This window comes from Schistocerca gregaria, chromosome 1 (assembly GCF_023897955.1).
Source record: "Schistocerca gregaria isolate iqSchGreg1 chromosome 1, iqSchGreg1.2, whole genome shotgun sequence".
Taxonomy (NCBI): Eukaryota; Metazoa; Arthropoda; class Insecta; order Orthoptera; family Acrididae; genus Schistocerca; species Schistocerca gregaria.
The window spans coordinates 833,608,846-833,624,077 of NC_064920.1; the positions used below are offsets into that span (position 1 = coordinate 833,608,846).

Below are 15,232 nucleotides of genomic sequence, written 5' to 3' on the forward strand. Positions count from 1 at the left end.
CACACATGATTCAGGAATACATCACCATCCTACACAAGAATTGCTGCAAACACAAACAAGGACACTGTCTGCCTTTGAAGCAATCCCTTGGTGGAAAATAATAGCGCAGACAAAATCTCAACGTCACTGCATTAAATGACATTGCTGCTGAACAGAGAGAAGATCCATCACTGCTGAAACCACGGAAGTCCTGAAGAATGAGGAACTCACTGAAGAGGGTTCCAGTTAATAAGCAGAACATTGTATAATCTACTGGTGCGGAAATGGCTGCTTGCCATCCCAGCTCATCTGTGGCTACCGATTCTACAGTATTTCCTCGAAGTCCAGCATCTGATCTGATCACAAGGGATTTGTGGAGATCCTAGACAGAATAAGGCGCAGGGCTCAATGGCCAGGTCTCTACTGATCTGTTGGACACTACATGAGTCATGTAAGGAATACCTATGACAGAAGCCCCACTTACCTTTGAGGCATGTGGAGCCAACCCTGCCTGCAGCACTGCAATTCCTCTGAACTGAAATCAATCTCTTGGGGAGGTTCCTGAAGTCAACAAATGGGAACTGATGGATAATATCCTGCACTGACTACCTCAGCTGCTGTGCTGTCACCAAAGCTGTGCCGACTACTGAAGTTCTGATAATTGCAAAGTTCCTTGTAGAAGACATCATGTTGAAGTATGGAGCACCCTGTGTAATGATCTCTGGTTGTGGAAAAGTTTTCCAGTCCAGACTAGTATTGGAGGCAATTTCATTTTGTGAAATCACTTACAGGATGCCAACCGCTTAGCATCCTTAGACATGGCCTCGCAGAATGTTTTAATGAGACATTGGCAGAAATGCGCTCAACGTATTTGATGTCAAATAGAAAGACTGGGATACAACACTGCCATTAGTGACATCGGCATACAATACAGTGAGGCAAGACACTACAGGCTACATGCCATTGTTTCTACTCCAGGGTCGTGAAGGTGGAAGAACAGTGTTTGCACTGTTTCCATTTCAACCAGATGATACTCAGGAGGACTTCATGAGACACATCATCATCACAAGGGCTAAAGAAGTGAGGCTCCTGGCTTGCATATAGACCATGAACATTTGAGAGAAAAATTCAGAGAGCTATAATACCGAAGCACCAGACAATGAGAGAGAGCCTGGAAGATATGGTATGGATTTTTATGCAAATTCAGAAAGTGAGACTATCAGAAAAGTTACTAAAATGCTACTTTGGGCCATATCATTTTCTCTGTCGCTTTTCGGATGTCACACAAGAAGCTTAGGATTAAGACCCTTCATAAATAAATCCTAATAAAGGCTATTACATGCCAATGTTGTTCCCCTGCCAGGCCAGAACCTATTGGCACCTCAGTAGTAGCTTCCTCCCCTGCTCTATCTGTAGTGGTAGTAGAGAACAATTCTTCATTGATAACACTAAGCTACCTTTCCTTGACTTGTTTGATGTCCCTAAGCATACACCAGGTGGTTATAATTAAAGAGTAGCTGCTCACAGAAGTGTGGGCTGTGTTTGTCAAATGGCAACAAACTTAGTAGATATCATAAGGTGTTATTGTGTAACCAATTTACACTGGAAAAAAATTAGTTCCAAGTTTGGCCACCAGATTCAAAGCTGGCACTACAAATGCAAGAAACACATGTAGGAAGATTTCCATATGAAATTGATTAGGAACTGGATATGGGCAGAAAAGTTCAAATAAGTGAGAAACACATAATGCTGATTTTATTATTATCTGCCACTTACCCAATTTGTTCAATATGAGCACCAGAGACGTTGACGAGGCACTGTGCAACACCAGCTTTACACCTGATGCCCAAAATTGCGACCAATTTTTTTCCAGCATAAATCGGCTCTGTTAATAAGGCATTAGAATATCTACCAAGTTTCACTGCCATATGATAATTACAGCCCATACTGGACCTCCATGAGTAGCTGCACTTTAATTATAACCACATGGAACCTTTAGTGATAAGTTGTGACAACTGATGATTCAAATTTCTTGACCACCCATAAAATTGATGATCAGCACTAACATGTATATTTCTTTTGTTCCCTTAATAGCCTTTTGCATTTAGCAAAATCTTCATAGTTTAACTGTGCATCTCAAATGATGGCTGGAACTCATTTTGTTGATGATGGTGGGCTAACAATTTTTTCAACAACATACAAAAGTCCACATCAATTTTTGTAAAGTGTGCTTGTTGGAATATCTTTGTCCACCTGGAACTCTGGCCTTACACATTCTGTGATTCCTTATGATACATGCTGGAAGTCCCATCCAAGAATAACATCATAACTACATTCTGTTAAAACAACAAATATGAAGGGTTATTTCTGTGACTGATAGCCATTCTTGCAATACACATTTCCGTCAGCTGGGTGTATTTCCCATTAGTGGCCCTCAGCGCAACTACTTTTGCATCACAGAACATAGTCTTCTTTAGCTGGCAGCATAAATATTTGACATTATAGAAGAGGAAGCCCCTGAATCAACTAGCACCTGGACTAGGTGGTCACTGATGACGACATTGATGAGATTTCCTGTTATCCTGGTAACTTTCATCCATGGAAGACTTTCTTCTTTGCTAGCCTCACCTCCATGGATGGCCACATCACTTAGTTTTCCTGAATTCAGTGGGTGGGCAAGCAACTAGTACCTCTGCACACTAACAGGAAACGGCTATGGCATATTAGGGTTGTTGTGATGGTTGATGTCATGTGGGATAGTTGTGGAATACTCGTCCTCTTTCTCTGCAGTTGCATGCAATATGTCCAGGTGGTCACAGTGAAAACAGACGTGTATTGTCCTCCATCCTACAAATGTCTGTTTTTCTGTGGGACGTTTTACATAGAGGAGTTGATTGTACCTGTCAATTGGATGCTGGGGTGTCTTGACAGAAGCAGTTTAAGTCCTACTTGGCTGAGTCCATTCTGACTGACTGATAGTGAACTGGTGCCAAAGATTGATACATATAGTTTTCAATATTCTCTACTACCTCCTGACATATGGGGTCAACATTCACTGCTGCTCATTCTTGTGTATTTTGCCGGACATTTAAGGCTGCCATACAACGCTACACCTCTACATCTACATGGATACACTGCAAATCATACTTAACTGCCTGCGTATGAGAGAAGTGGGTCATGGTGCTCTTCCACAACTGCCACAGGGACCACATTCGGCAGTCCATCATACCTCTTCTGTCCAACTCTTTTCTCTTGTATTTCCTGGATGCACTGCCACCACCTGATGAATTCTTGTTATAATGGGATCCTTTACCACAAGAGATTGGTACATATCTTCTGCGACTCCTTTCACTAAATGCATGAGAATTTGTCAATTTCTGCCATAACTGGAATCACAATGTCGCAACAGGCCAAACCAATTTGTTTGTATAGCTGTGTTGTTTTGCCATGACACTGGACCTGTCCTTCAATTGGTCTGCTAAGTGGACTTGCTTTTGATTGTCACCAAACAGTTTCTTCAGTTCGGCATGGAATTTGTTGCAGCTATTTAGCTTCTCAATACATTGCCAGGTTGGGCTGTGCTGCCCACATAGAAGAATACATTTGCAAAACACATCATCATGTATTTGGCAAGAACCAGTTGAATCCCTTTAACCATTTCATCGGGTCCAGACCAACGTCTCCAGAAAACACTGATAGATAATCGAGGCAGCTGACTTCCTGCCGGTTTGGAGTCCATTGGGATCTTAGGAATCATGAGCTGTTTGTATTAAATTTCCTGTCCATGCAGGAGATGGCTTTTACACTGCCTGAGTGGAGCTACGGTGATACAGATGATCTGAGGTATTTGCCATATCCACCGAACAATGTTATGTAGAAACCACAATCAAGTCTAAATCTGGAGGGGGGATCACGAATTAATTACAACAGTTAGAGCTGAAAGCAGATTTATTACTGACACCAATCTACAGCCAGAACAGAACTCATCTCCTGGACTGATAGTGCAGTTATTTCTAAAAACAACGGACATTCCAGAATGCTAATATTCATACCACCATTGAATATTACAGGTATACAAACATTACAAATGTAAAATATTTCAAGAATCTTCCAGAAATGACAAATGTGAAAGAATTGCTGGTGGTCAGGTTTAAATCAATGACCCTCACCACACCAGCCAGCGATGCTAATGACTACACCACACTTTGTGTACCAGAGCTCATGGCAATATAGCTCAGTCTCCACTGAAAAAAATGATTGCCAAGAGATGGGTGCATGACTATAATTAATAACAAATATTATCAAGGTTCATCTAAGGACAATCATAAAACAGAAACAATAGAACATGGTCCACATACGTAGTCTGGAAACTGATTGTGGACAACAGAAAGCTCTACAGCCAAACAAGGTGTGTATTTAACTCAAATTCTTCCATCTGAAAGGTACCTATTTAAATTAAAATATCACCACAGTTATGTTCAATACGTTGCAACATAACAGATGCACAAACTACATATGAAAGAAGTATAACAACTAACGGTCTCCATTATTTCTCCATAGCTGTAATGATCTCTTGCCAAATCACACAAACTCAGTAGTTCCTCAGAACTTGAGTTATCTGAATTAGTAAGGGAGTATGATACCAGCTACACTATATATTTACTTTCAGGTCATCATTAAAAAAAGAACCTGAAAATGTTTCTGACAACTACTCCTATTCTGTAGAGGAATGTCTATTATTGTATTGTGTAAAAGATGGTGGCTACAAATTACTAACTCATATATACACATGATCAGGATATAGCCATATTTACAAAATAATTTGTGATGTGAATATAAACTGACTCATTCCACATCATTATGATTTATCATAAAAATGATTCATGGAACATGAAACTAAGTAATTCACCCCTGCCATAAGATTTTTACCTACTGAAAGTAATCACTCCACAAAATGTGCCTAATACACCCAATTTATACTATACTTACTACAGCCACACCATTTACAGAACGTACTACACTAGATGGAGGGCCATGTGCAAAACTAGTCTTGTCATTTACTAGATGATATGTGTTGACTCCATCCCTTTCTATATAGAGATGAAAGCCAACAAAAAAGCCAGAACACACAAAAGAACACAAATAAACAGTCCACCTTGGTGATTCCCCTAGCACCAAATTGCTGAACATGCTTAACAGAATGAGTCAAAGAGACCTGAGCGGATGCTATAACACGAAGGCCATTTGGCTTCAATAACCCAACACCACTGTCCATGGCACACAGTGTACTAATGTACTACCTTTCATCACTTTTCTGATGTTTTTTCATTTGCCCGCTATCCTCTTCATAAAAATTAGGTCCACACCACCCTCCCATGTTGTGGGGGAAATCTCCTTCAAAACCCTCTCCTATCCAGCATCTATAAACTGATTCCCCTTCTTTTCTGAAGAAGACATCTACAGTGTAGGTCCACAGACTTGAAGTGTTATTTTTCTGTGTATATCACTTATACTGGCAGCTGTACTTTCTTAAGGTACATACCAACCAGCTCATCAGTCTCTTTCGGAAACTAATAATTTTCTGCAAATGACATTACTATACACTTTTAGCATAAATTTCAATATTTGGTTAAGGTTTTGTATCTTAGAAATTGTGATTTAATACTTACCTTTCAGTAAATTTATCTTCTTAGGCTCAAATGGTATCTTGTTTAATTTCAGAAAGAGAAGTACTGCTCGAGATGGTTGCGAGAAAATATCAAAGTAAAATTTTAATGACATTATTTGTTTCTTTAAGTCACGTCACAAATATGACAAAAATTGTAGGCTGTGCTGTTGTTCTGAAATCTGCAATTTTGATACAACCACAAATTAACATGTTACCTTTTATTAAGGAACTAACATCAGACATCCAAGTACTTCGTTTTATTTGTTAATTCCACACACTCATTACTGTCACATGTATTCCAGAAAATAATGGAGATCAGCACCTTACAGTTTGTAACAACAGTGTGCAAACTAAGGTAACATATGTGGACCCTGACCTATTGGTATGAGAAATGACAAGTGAAGGTATCATTTACTACTTAATTACAACATTTGTATTTTTTATGAATGCAGTATAACATACATAATGGAACTTGTGGAGTAACGATGTCAGATATATGATAAGTAAGGAGAAGCTTTGAACACATAATTTAGAACTGGATGGAAATTTAACTCACACCCATACATACCAAAGTCACATCATGAATTGGAAATCTTTGGGGTTGAGGAACAAATGAAGGAATGCGGCAGAGACAAGCAGCTTATTATACCGACACTTCATCCACAGTTACCCATCATTAATATTTGTCCATTCATACTTTTAATAAATGCCATATGCTATCTCCTTAACCTCATTGCCAACAAAACAAGTATCATCATCTCAGAAGCAAGAACTTACACAAAAATGCAAATCTGGTTTCTCATTGTCTAAGTTACTGAATATCTATCACTGCACACACATCTGCTGAGTCTTCTTCACACTGCATAGTTTCCTATGTATTATACAAAAGTTAGAGGGTGGGAGGAGGGGACTCTTTCCCCACTGAACAGTTAATTCATTTCACATTTATGTCGTAATTTCTGAGTATTTCCAAACTAGTGCTTTGTAGCCATGGTGAACTTACTTAGTTCTGGCACAAAGTGGAATTGCATCTTGAACCTTAAACAAAAGTGCAAATGCTATGTAGTAATTATTTCTTTATCTTCTTTGCAGTTGTATATATCACCTGAAATGTGTTTTTCTCTCTTAAGTGATAAATGTACTTAAGGAGTACATGAACTGGCAAGTTAGTGTAAGAACATCACAATTCCTTAATCCTAACAATACCAATGCATTTTCCATTATGTTTAATAGGTACAGAATATGAAAATATCTTTCAGCACTATCTTAGCAACACCAATGCATTTTCTGTAACGTTTACACTGAGTGGAGTGGTACTTTATGACCATCACAAAAAATGGTCAGATATCAATTTTAAACTTTTATAAGTGTTACAAACGCCTTTACACAATAACAATTTTTCAATACAATTGAACTAAAAATTATTCTGTAAGACTGTCATAAAGAGATGCAAAATTTGCTTATATTTTTTCAGGCAAATAAACACATTGAAAGATACTCCCAAATGCAATGTTTGTTAAACTTTTTTGTTACTTTAACAATGTATTGACCCTAATTAAATTGTTGTTATTAATAAAGAGGTCAAAGAATTTTGTACACACACATTCAGTTAATTTGAGATTTAATATTGACTTCTGAAGTTCACTTGTAACATTGGTATTTGTCAAATTATGAGTTAAATTGTTTCTTATGAACAACTTATAAGTCATTCAACTAGTGTCTTGTTTCCAGATTGAGTCTCTATTGTTTGCCGAGTCTAAAGTGACTCATATCAAAATCTACAGTATCTGCATGTCATGAGGTAACATTACAGCTTTTGTAAAGTTTTGCAATGTTTTCTACAAGTCATTTTAGTATGTCAGTAACAACAAAAAATACACAATATGCTTAAAGACCTGGAAAGCGTTACACTTTCATGCAACTCTACCAAACTAACAATCCAAGATTTCAATGCCATGTTAATAAAAATTTCATAGTTATGTGAGCTTATTTAACATTTTCAACACATGAAAAAGCCATTTCTACAGGTGAACAATGGTGCAAGTAGACGATGACTGCAGCATGTACAACATTCTAGAAATGTTTCTGGGGAGATTGAAACACGGCATGCTCAGAGGACGGCAGAATGAGTGGAGATGAAATGAACTCAGGACAAGAGTATGGTAAGAGGAAGAGGAAGCCATATTTCCAGGAGTACTTCAGCACAAGAGGATTGTAGGACTCTTGACTGACTGGTGAATAGACAAACGAAAACATCTAAATCCAGGCAAAGGTTTTGGTACAGTGCCACTACAAACTTCGGGAACGGATTACTGGAAAGTGGAATGGGATCTAAAGTTATCATTTTTCTTGCACTGTCTACCACTGACACCATACCACAGACAAAATATACTTGCATGATATACAGGCAGGGTCATCTGGGACACTGAGTGGCTATTTGTGATGTCTGTCAAAACAGTCAGATCAAGGCCAACATGCACATAAATGCCCTGGTGAAAGATCACAGGAAGCAGCAATTCTTGTAATCCCTCCATCCCCAACTCCTTGAGTAATTGTGTGGGAGCTACTGGATATGAAAATGGGGCAGATTTGGTAATTGTTGAAGACAGGCTGAATGGTCAGCAGTATGTGGCAACAATGGTAAACCCTGATGTCATACACTTTATGAGCAGGGTAGTAAATGGCATGTTCATGAAAGAAAACACACTGCACTGCACAAAGGCATCTTGAGGAATGGATAGATTCTTGAACAGCATACGTATCCCATGATTCGTCATCTACAGTGCAAGTCTGGGATACAATGGGCAAGGGATTGGTATTGGAAGTGTCACAGGGATGGACCAGGATGATGTGCGGGCATAGGAACACCACTTCTGGTGGGATTGGGAGGATCTTGGGCACAATGTCCCTCAATTGATGGCATAATGACATAACAATCAAAGTCGTGATGGAGGATGTGGTTCAGTTGTTACTGTCCAGGGTGGTATTGGGTGACGTAGACACTCTTTTGTAGCTGGTTCTTCGGTGTGGGGAGACAGCACAGGAAATCTGTTTGTGGAGTAGGCCTTGGGAGTAGTGCCAGTCTGTGGAAGCTTTGGTGAGACCTTCAGCATACTTGGAAAGGGGGCTCTTCTCACTGCAGATACACCATCCCCAGGTGGCAAGCCGTAAGAGGGGGATTTTATTTATAGGCTTTCTTATCCCATCAAAGGTCAGGCCATCTGTGAAAGCAGCCATGTTGTATACAGCTCTGTTGCAGCCATTACATAGCGTTTTCTATTAGTATGACAACCAAAACTGCTCCCATCATCATCCTGACCGCCCAACCTACAGCATGCTACTGTCCCCACACCCTCCACCCAACAGTTCCTAGTCCCTCGTCTTGCCACCTCCACCCTTTTCACATTCCCTCACCCTCTTTGTGTGCTGCCTTCTGCCAATGCATCCACCCATCCTTTCCCTGTCCCAGCTTCTCTCTTTTTCTGCTCTTCATTCTTGTTCCCACCACACCCCCACCTCCAGACACTGCCCCTGGCAGCCACTCGTCCCAGCATGCACCACCAGACAGCACTCTTCCCTCCCCCACCCCTACTCTCCTATCCCTCCCCCTTCCTCCTCCAGATTGTTATTCATGTGACAGTCACATTCCTGTGCGTGTGTGCAACTCAACAGGTCATCTTTACAGTGAGCAGCAATCTACCCTTTTCCTAATAGGGTTGTTAAAAGAAGGCCTTTTGCCAATAGCTCAAATATATAGCAGTCTTTTCGTTGTGCCTGTCTGTTAATCAACATCTCCTCTACATGGTGAGTAGTAATCTATCCTTTTCATAACACTACCATTATTCCATCCTGCATTTTCCATTGTTTAATACCAGTTAATAATAGACTATGGTAAAGTCTATAAAGTTTGATAAACATTGCGCTAGTGCTCCATGGTGTATGATTTTCCAAAAGACACACACATCATTGCCACATTTATTTATTTATTTGTTTTTAGCATGTTCTATCCATTTTTTTTTAACAATTGGCAATGATGTGCTCCACATGCATAGAACATTACTGTCACAGTTACAGAATGCAAACAGTAATTTCATTCAAATTTCTACCTATCAACAGCAAATCCAATGAAAAATAGCAGTGTCAAATGAATTGATGCATTATCTATCACAAACACACAATTTTCAAAATCATTTGGTTTATTATACAGGATACTCATCTAATTCTGTGCTTTTTACATGAAACCCTTAAGTTCGTGGCACATATCCTACTGGATAAAACCTGATTTAAATATATTATTTGCACCTGTACTACTTTCCTTCAGAATATTAAACCATGAAAAGGCGAGTCAATTCATTTTCGTAACGTAATGGAGAGACAGTTAACTTACACAAATTAACTCATACTGGAATACTTACAAATCAGATGGCTAAAATGGTATCATTTAGTGTCTATATTACCATAATTATTCTCCACTGACAAATCAAGTTACTTGAACCATCACTGTTGCCAAGACAGGACATGGATACAAACAGTAAGCATTCACATAGAAAGATTACTGTGTTACATGTTTTCAGCTTTCCATCTATAGTTAGTCTAAAAACTGTAATACTTTCAACCCAATGACATTTTGCTTGTACAAGGCTCAAGTACTCCTCAACAAATTTGTGTACACTAAACACAAGGCACTCAGTATGGAAGTAAAATACAAACACAAACAATATTTATGATTTGATTTCAGAGTTTTCCTCGGTATAATTGATTGAATCCAGCTGATAATTCCTTTTCTGTGTACAATGTTTCAGTTGACCTTATCTTCCCCAGGTGCTACTAATGCGCATCTTGTGCATAGGAAGGTCATAAGACATGTGTTTCTCTTCTTTTGCAAGCACTTTGATAATGTAAGCTCACTTTTATACTGATGATCAACACAGTTTGTCCTGTGCAGGTCACTAGTATCCTCTTATGAATCCTTCAAGAACAGTAACTGAAATACCCAAATGTTTCCTTTATTTATTAATTCTTCCACTTAGCTCTGTACACAAAACTGTACATTCAAATGAAATATCCCCTCCCCGTTTTCGGCCATGCAAGTTTGCTGCAGATTATAACTGTATTGGAGAGTAACTTGAAGTGGAATCCTCGACTCTCACAACCAGTGCTCTTACGTGAACTAACACACACAGTTAGATGCAAAGTATCACCCTCCAATATCTCTTTGTAAGGCACTGTTCACGGAATTTTAACACTTTTTTTATTAAGAAATTACACCTGGCTACTGTACTACTCCACCTCCCACAGAAGATCAGGCAGCTTTCTCTTCTCCTGTGATGATAATGAGCTACTATAGTTTACAATGAAGTAATGCCACATCAAGTGACACACCAAACATACAAAAAAAAACTGGGACAGCTTAGAAGATGCACTTATATTCGCACACTGGCTTAATTTAAAGACTGTATTTGTGCCCTAATTTCACTGGTCACAACACTGAGTTACACATCAAAGGAATTTTGGCTACAACTAACAGCTTGATCCAACATATTCTCAAATAAAATACATCCTCAGCACACTGTGTAACTCATATATTTATATTAAGCAACTCAATGAAAGAGTCACTGATGGCGTTTTGAATACAACTCTACATATTAAGCAGCTGTACATACATGGGGTAGGGGTTCAATCGTCTCATTCATTCAGCTTGTTCTGTATATTCCATCAAGGATAAAGTGAAAATGGAATGTGAAATAGGTCAAGGTATACATCAATACAAGACAATCAAATCATAAAAACTTAATCTGCACACTGTATTAACAATAAACTATCAGCATACTGGTTCATGCTAAAATGCTGAATGAATATTCATTCTTATTTCAGCTACTTTTAATCATGTAAATTACAATAAAAGCTGCTGCTTCCTCAGTTATATTGCGTAGCTGTTGTTTATTTCCTACATACCACTTATCATTTACTTGAATACATTATGTTATTTGTAAATAAAGAAACATTTTTACAGTATTTTAGTACTTGTCATGCAGCTTTACAACCAACACTGCTACTCGTTATCTGAGTATGAGTTTCATATAAATTCTTGTGTCAATGAACGAACTAGTTTACATGTAAAACGCGTCTTTCAAAATAATGCGATACTTTATAAATGGGCGATATTGCATCTTACCTTACTTGAAAAGCCGGGGATGTTTTCTTCTTTCCAGATCTCAATCTCACGACACAAATGATACGATTTCTCTGTAAGTTGTTTTCGTTACCGTGTCCCCTCCACTTTACTGTTCAAAGTCCAGGTTGCAGTTAGTGAGACTTAGCCTTCGTCACCAGTCCATTTGCAAGGACGTCAACATTTTAATCGTTTGTTTACGCGTCGATGACATTTTGGAACCGTTAAGGAACTGCGGTTCGGGTACTGATTGATTGTGCCACCCAGTGAGAGGCGTCATTACATTCAATAACCTATGCTGCGAACTATTTAAAAAAAATTTCCCCTTTTTATATGTGAGTTCCAATATGAACAAACACATAATATCAGTTTACCTTCGATTAGGAACGTGGGTGCACTCAGTGGCTGTGATATGATTTATAAATTATAGAGCGCAGCAATCAGTCGTCCATTTTTTGCAGATTTTATTTGGGTAATCCAGACTTCGGCTAGTGCCTAGCCATTATCAGTGCACCATTTTCTGGTCTAGTTCTTTGAATCAAGAACTGTGACGCCCGAACAACAGGGAACTGACAGGCATTGAGACTAGAAAATAGTGCACGGATAATGGCTAGGCACAAGACCAAATCTGGATTTGCCAAATAAAACCTGCATAAAAAGGACGACTGATTGCTGCGCCCTATAACTTATAAAACACATGCTACCTATGATACGAAAAATGTGGGAGCATATTTGTTTACGGATAAACGTAAATACATCGAAACCCTGCAATGCCGCAATCGCATCTCTGATGTTGACAATCGACACCGTTTTATGTGTGATTGAACATTGGTGTTAGAGGCAATAACATGATAGGCGTACCTGTACCGGTATCTGGTTATGTCCAGATGTCTGAGTCATGGACGACATTGCAGTGAAGAGAATGTATTTTGTAACCTGCTCAGGCTATCCATTTCATATAATGAAAATGTGCTCCCCCTATTTCTCGAACATAACGTGCATTATGTTTATTTGAATTTCGACTCCTTCATGTTCAGCGATGGGACCGATGACCATAGTAGTCTGGTCCTTCTAATCCCACAAACCACCCAACCAACCATGTTCAGCGTCAAAAGTGACAGGTACTTGTCATTTTTTTCCCAACATACCGTGAGAGCCTTAGGGGCATAATTTATATCGTTTAAAACTTGATATTTATTATACGAGAACGGAAGTAAAAAGGAATTTTGTTTATTCTAGAATGGGATGCTCATAAACCATTGTTGACATTTTACAGATAATTGGATTTGCAATAAATAAAATTGTTAGATTAAACCCATGACTGTAATTCTTATAACAATATTTAATATTGTGAAAAACAAGGGTAACATAAAATTAACAAATTGGTTAACCAAGGAAATCAATCATTCATTATTTCCATAACATCTTAACATGTGGCACCTCTTAAGTCACAATTTTACCATTTTGCATTACCGGTATCGAAAGTTACAGACAAACGATCCGCGTTGTGGCAGTGACACCTCGTGTACCACAAATGATAAATTCTGAGGTAAATTCTGTTTCAAAGCAGTACCTTGTACATTCACTGGCATGGCAGCCCTGTCGCATCATCGTGAAAACTTAAACAGCTAGCGCGCACGGACGACTTTGTCACAGTGACTGTTTTCGTCGTTCTCGTCCGGCCTATGGATTCATAAGTACAGGGTGTATAAAAAATCCCTCCGTAGTGCCGTATGGTTGTTCGCCTGCCTGGGTTTTTCAATGAAACAATAAACGCACAACGATACTGCAGTGATACTCTGTACCCATTCATAGGAGAACTTGTGTTAAGTGAAATAGTGAACGGTTATTTTCAGCGAGATGGTGCAACCGCTCATATAGCTCGCGTTTCAATGTCACTGCTTGCTGATGTTTTTGGTGATCGTATAATTTCACAGGGACTTTGGCCTCCACGATCGCAGGGCCTAACACCACATGACTTTTTCTTCTGGGGTGCAGCGAAAGTAACTGTCTATAAAAACCGTCCAAAATAAATGGATGAACTGAAAACTTCAATGTCCACTTTCACTGCTTCTGTTACAGAAGAAATGTTACAGCTTGTGTTTGGAAACATGATTAGACGAATTGAATTGTGTATTCAACAACAGGTGGGACACTTTTCAACATGAATATTAATGACTTGTATTTCACTGAGTTTTATTCCGATATACACTCCTGGATATAGAAATAAGAACACCGTGAATTCATTGTCCCAGGAAGAGGAAACTTTATTGACACATTCCTGGGGTCAGATACATCACATGATCACACTGACAGAACCACAGGCACATAGACACAGGCAACAGAGCATGCACAATGTCGGCACTAGTACAGTGTATATCCACCTTTCGCAGCAATGCAGGCTGCTATTCTCCCATGGAGACGATCGTAGAGATGCTGGATGTAGTCCTGTGGAACGGCTTGCCATGCCATTTCCACCTGGCGCCTCAGTTGGACCAGCGTTCGTGCTGGACGTGCAGACCGCGTGAGACGACGCTTCATCCAGTCCCAAACATGCTCAATGGGTGACAGATCCGGAGATCTTGCTGGCCAGGGTAGTCGCCTCAGTTGGACCAGCGTTCGTGCTGGACGTGCAGACCGCGTGAGACGACGCTTCATCCAGTCCCAAACATGCTCAATGGGGGACAGATCCGGAGATCTTGCTGGCCAGGGTAGTTGACTTACACCTTCTAGAGCACATTGGGTGGCACGGGATACATGCGGACGTGCATTGTCCTGTTGGAACAGCAAGTTCCCTTGCCGGTCTAGGAATGGTAGAACGATGGGTTCGATGACGGTTTGGATGTACCGTGCACTATTCAGTGTCCCCTCAACGATCACCAGAGGTGTACGGCCAGTGTAGGAGATCGCTCCCCACACCATGATGCCGGGTGTTGGCCCTGTGTGCCTCGGTCGTATGCAGTCTTGATTGTGGCGCTCACCTGCACGGCGCCAAACACGCATACGACCATCATTGGCACCAAGGCAGAAGTGACTCTCATCGCTGAAGACGACACGTCTCCATTCGTCCCTCCATTCACGCCTGTCGCGACACCACTGGAGGCGGGCTGCACGATGTTGGGGCGTGAGCGGAAGACGGCCTAATGGTGTGCGGGACCATAGCCCAGCTTCATGGAGACAATTGCGAATGGTCCTCGCCGATACCCCAGGAGCAACAGTGTCCCTAATTTGCTGGGAAGTGGCGGTGCGGTCCCCTACGGCACTGCGTAGGATCCTACGGTCTTGGCGCGCATCTGTGCGTCGCTGCGGTCCGGTCTCAGGTCGACGGGCACGTGCACCTTCCGCCGACCACTGGCGACAACATCGATGTACTGAGGAGACCTCACGCCCCACGTGTTGAGCAATTCGGCGGT

At 40.2% G+C, this 15,232-nt stretch overlaps 1 protein-coding gene across 5 annotated transcripts in view; it reads right to left on the reverse strand.

Annotated features, from left to right (window-relative positions):
• LOC126272173 (glutathione S-transferase theta-1-like) overlaps positions 1–12,627 on the reverse strand; it is a 95,545-nt gene extending 82,918 nt beyond the window's left edge. Inside the window, exons 1-2 of one of the 5 annotated variants that reach the window (XM_049974857.1) lie at positions 11,828–12,627; positions 5,649–5,826 (exon numbers count right to left, since the gene is read on the reverse strand). In XM_049974857.1, coding sequence (XP_049830814.1) covers positions 5,649–5,760 — 112 coding nt within the window. In that variant the 5' untranslated portion in view covers positions 5,761–5,826; positions 11,828–12,627. Of the gene's footprint in view, positions 1–5,648; positions 5,827–11,822 lie in introns of all 5 variants that reach the window. The other 4 variants (XM_049974836.1, XM_049974819.1, XM_049974846.1 and 1 more) reach the window with 4 other exon arrangements.
• Positions 12,628–15,232: the final 2,605 nt, after the last annotated feature.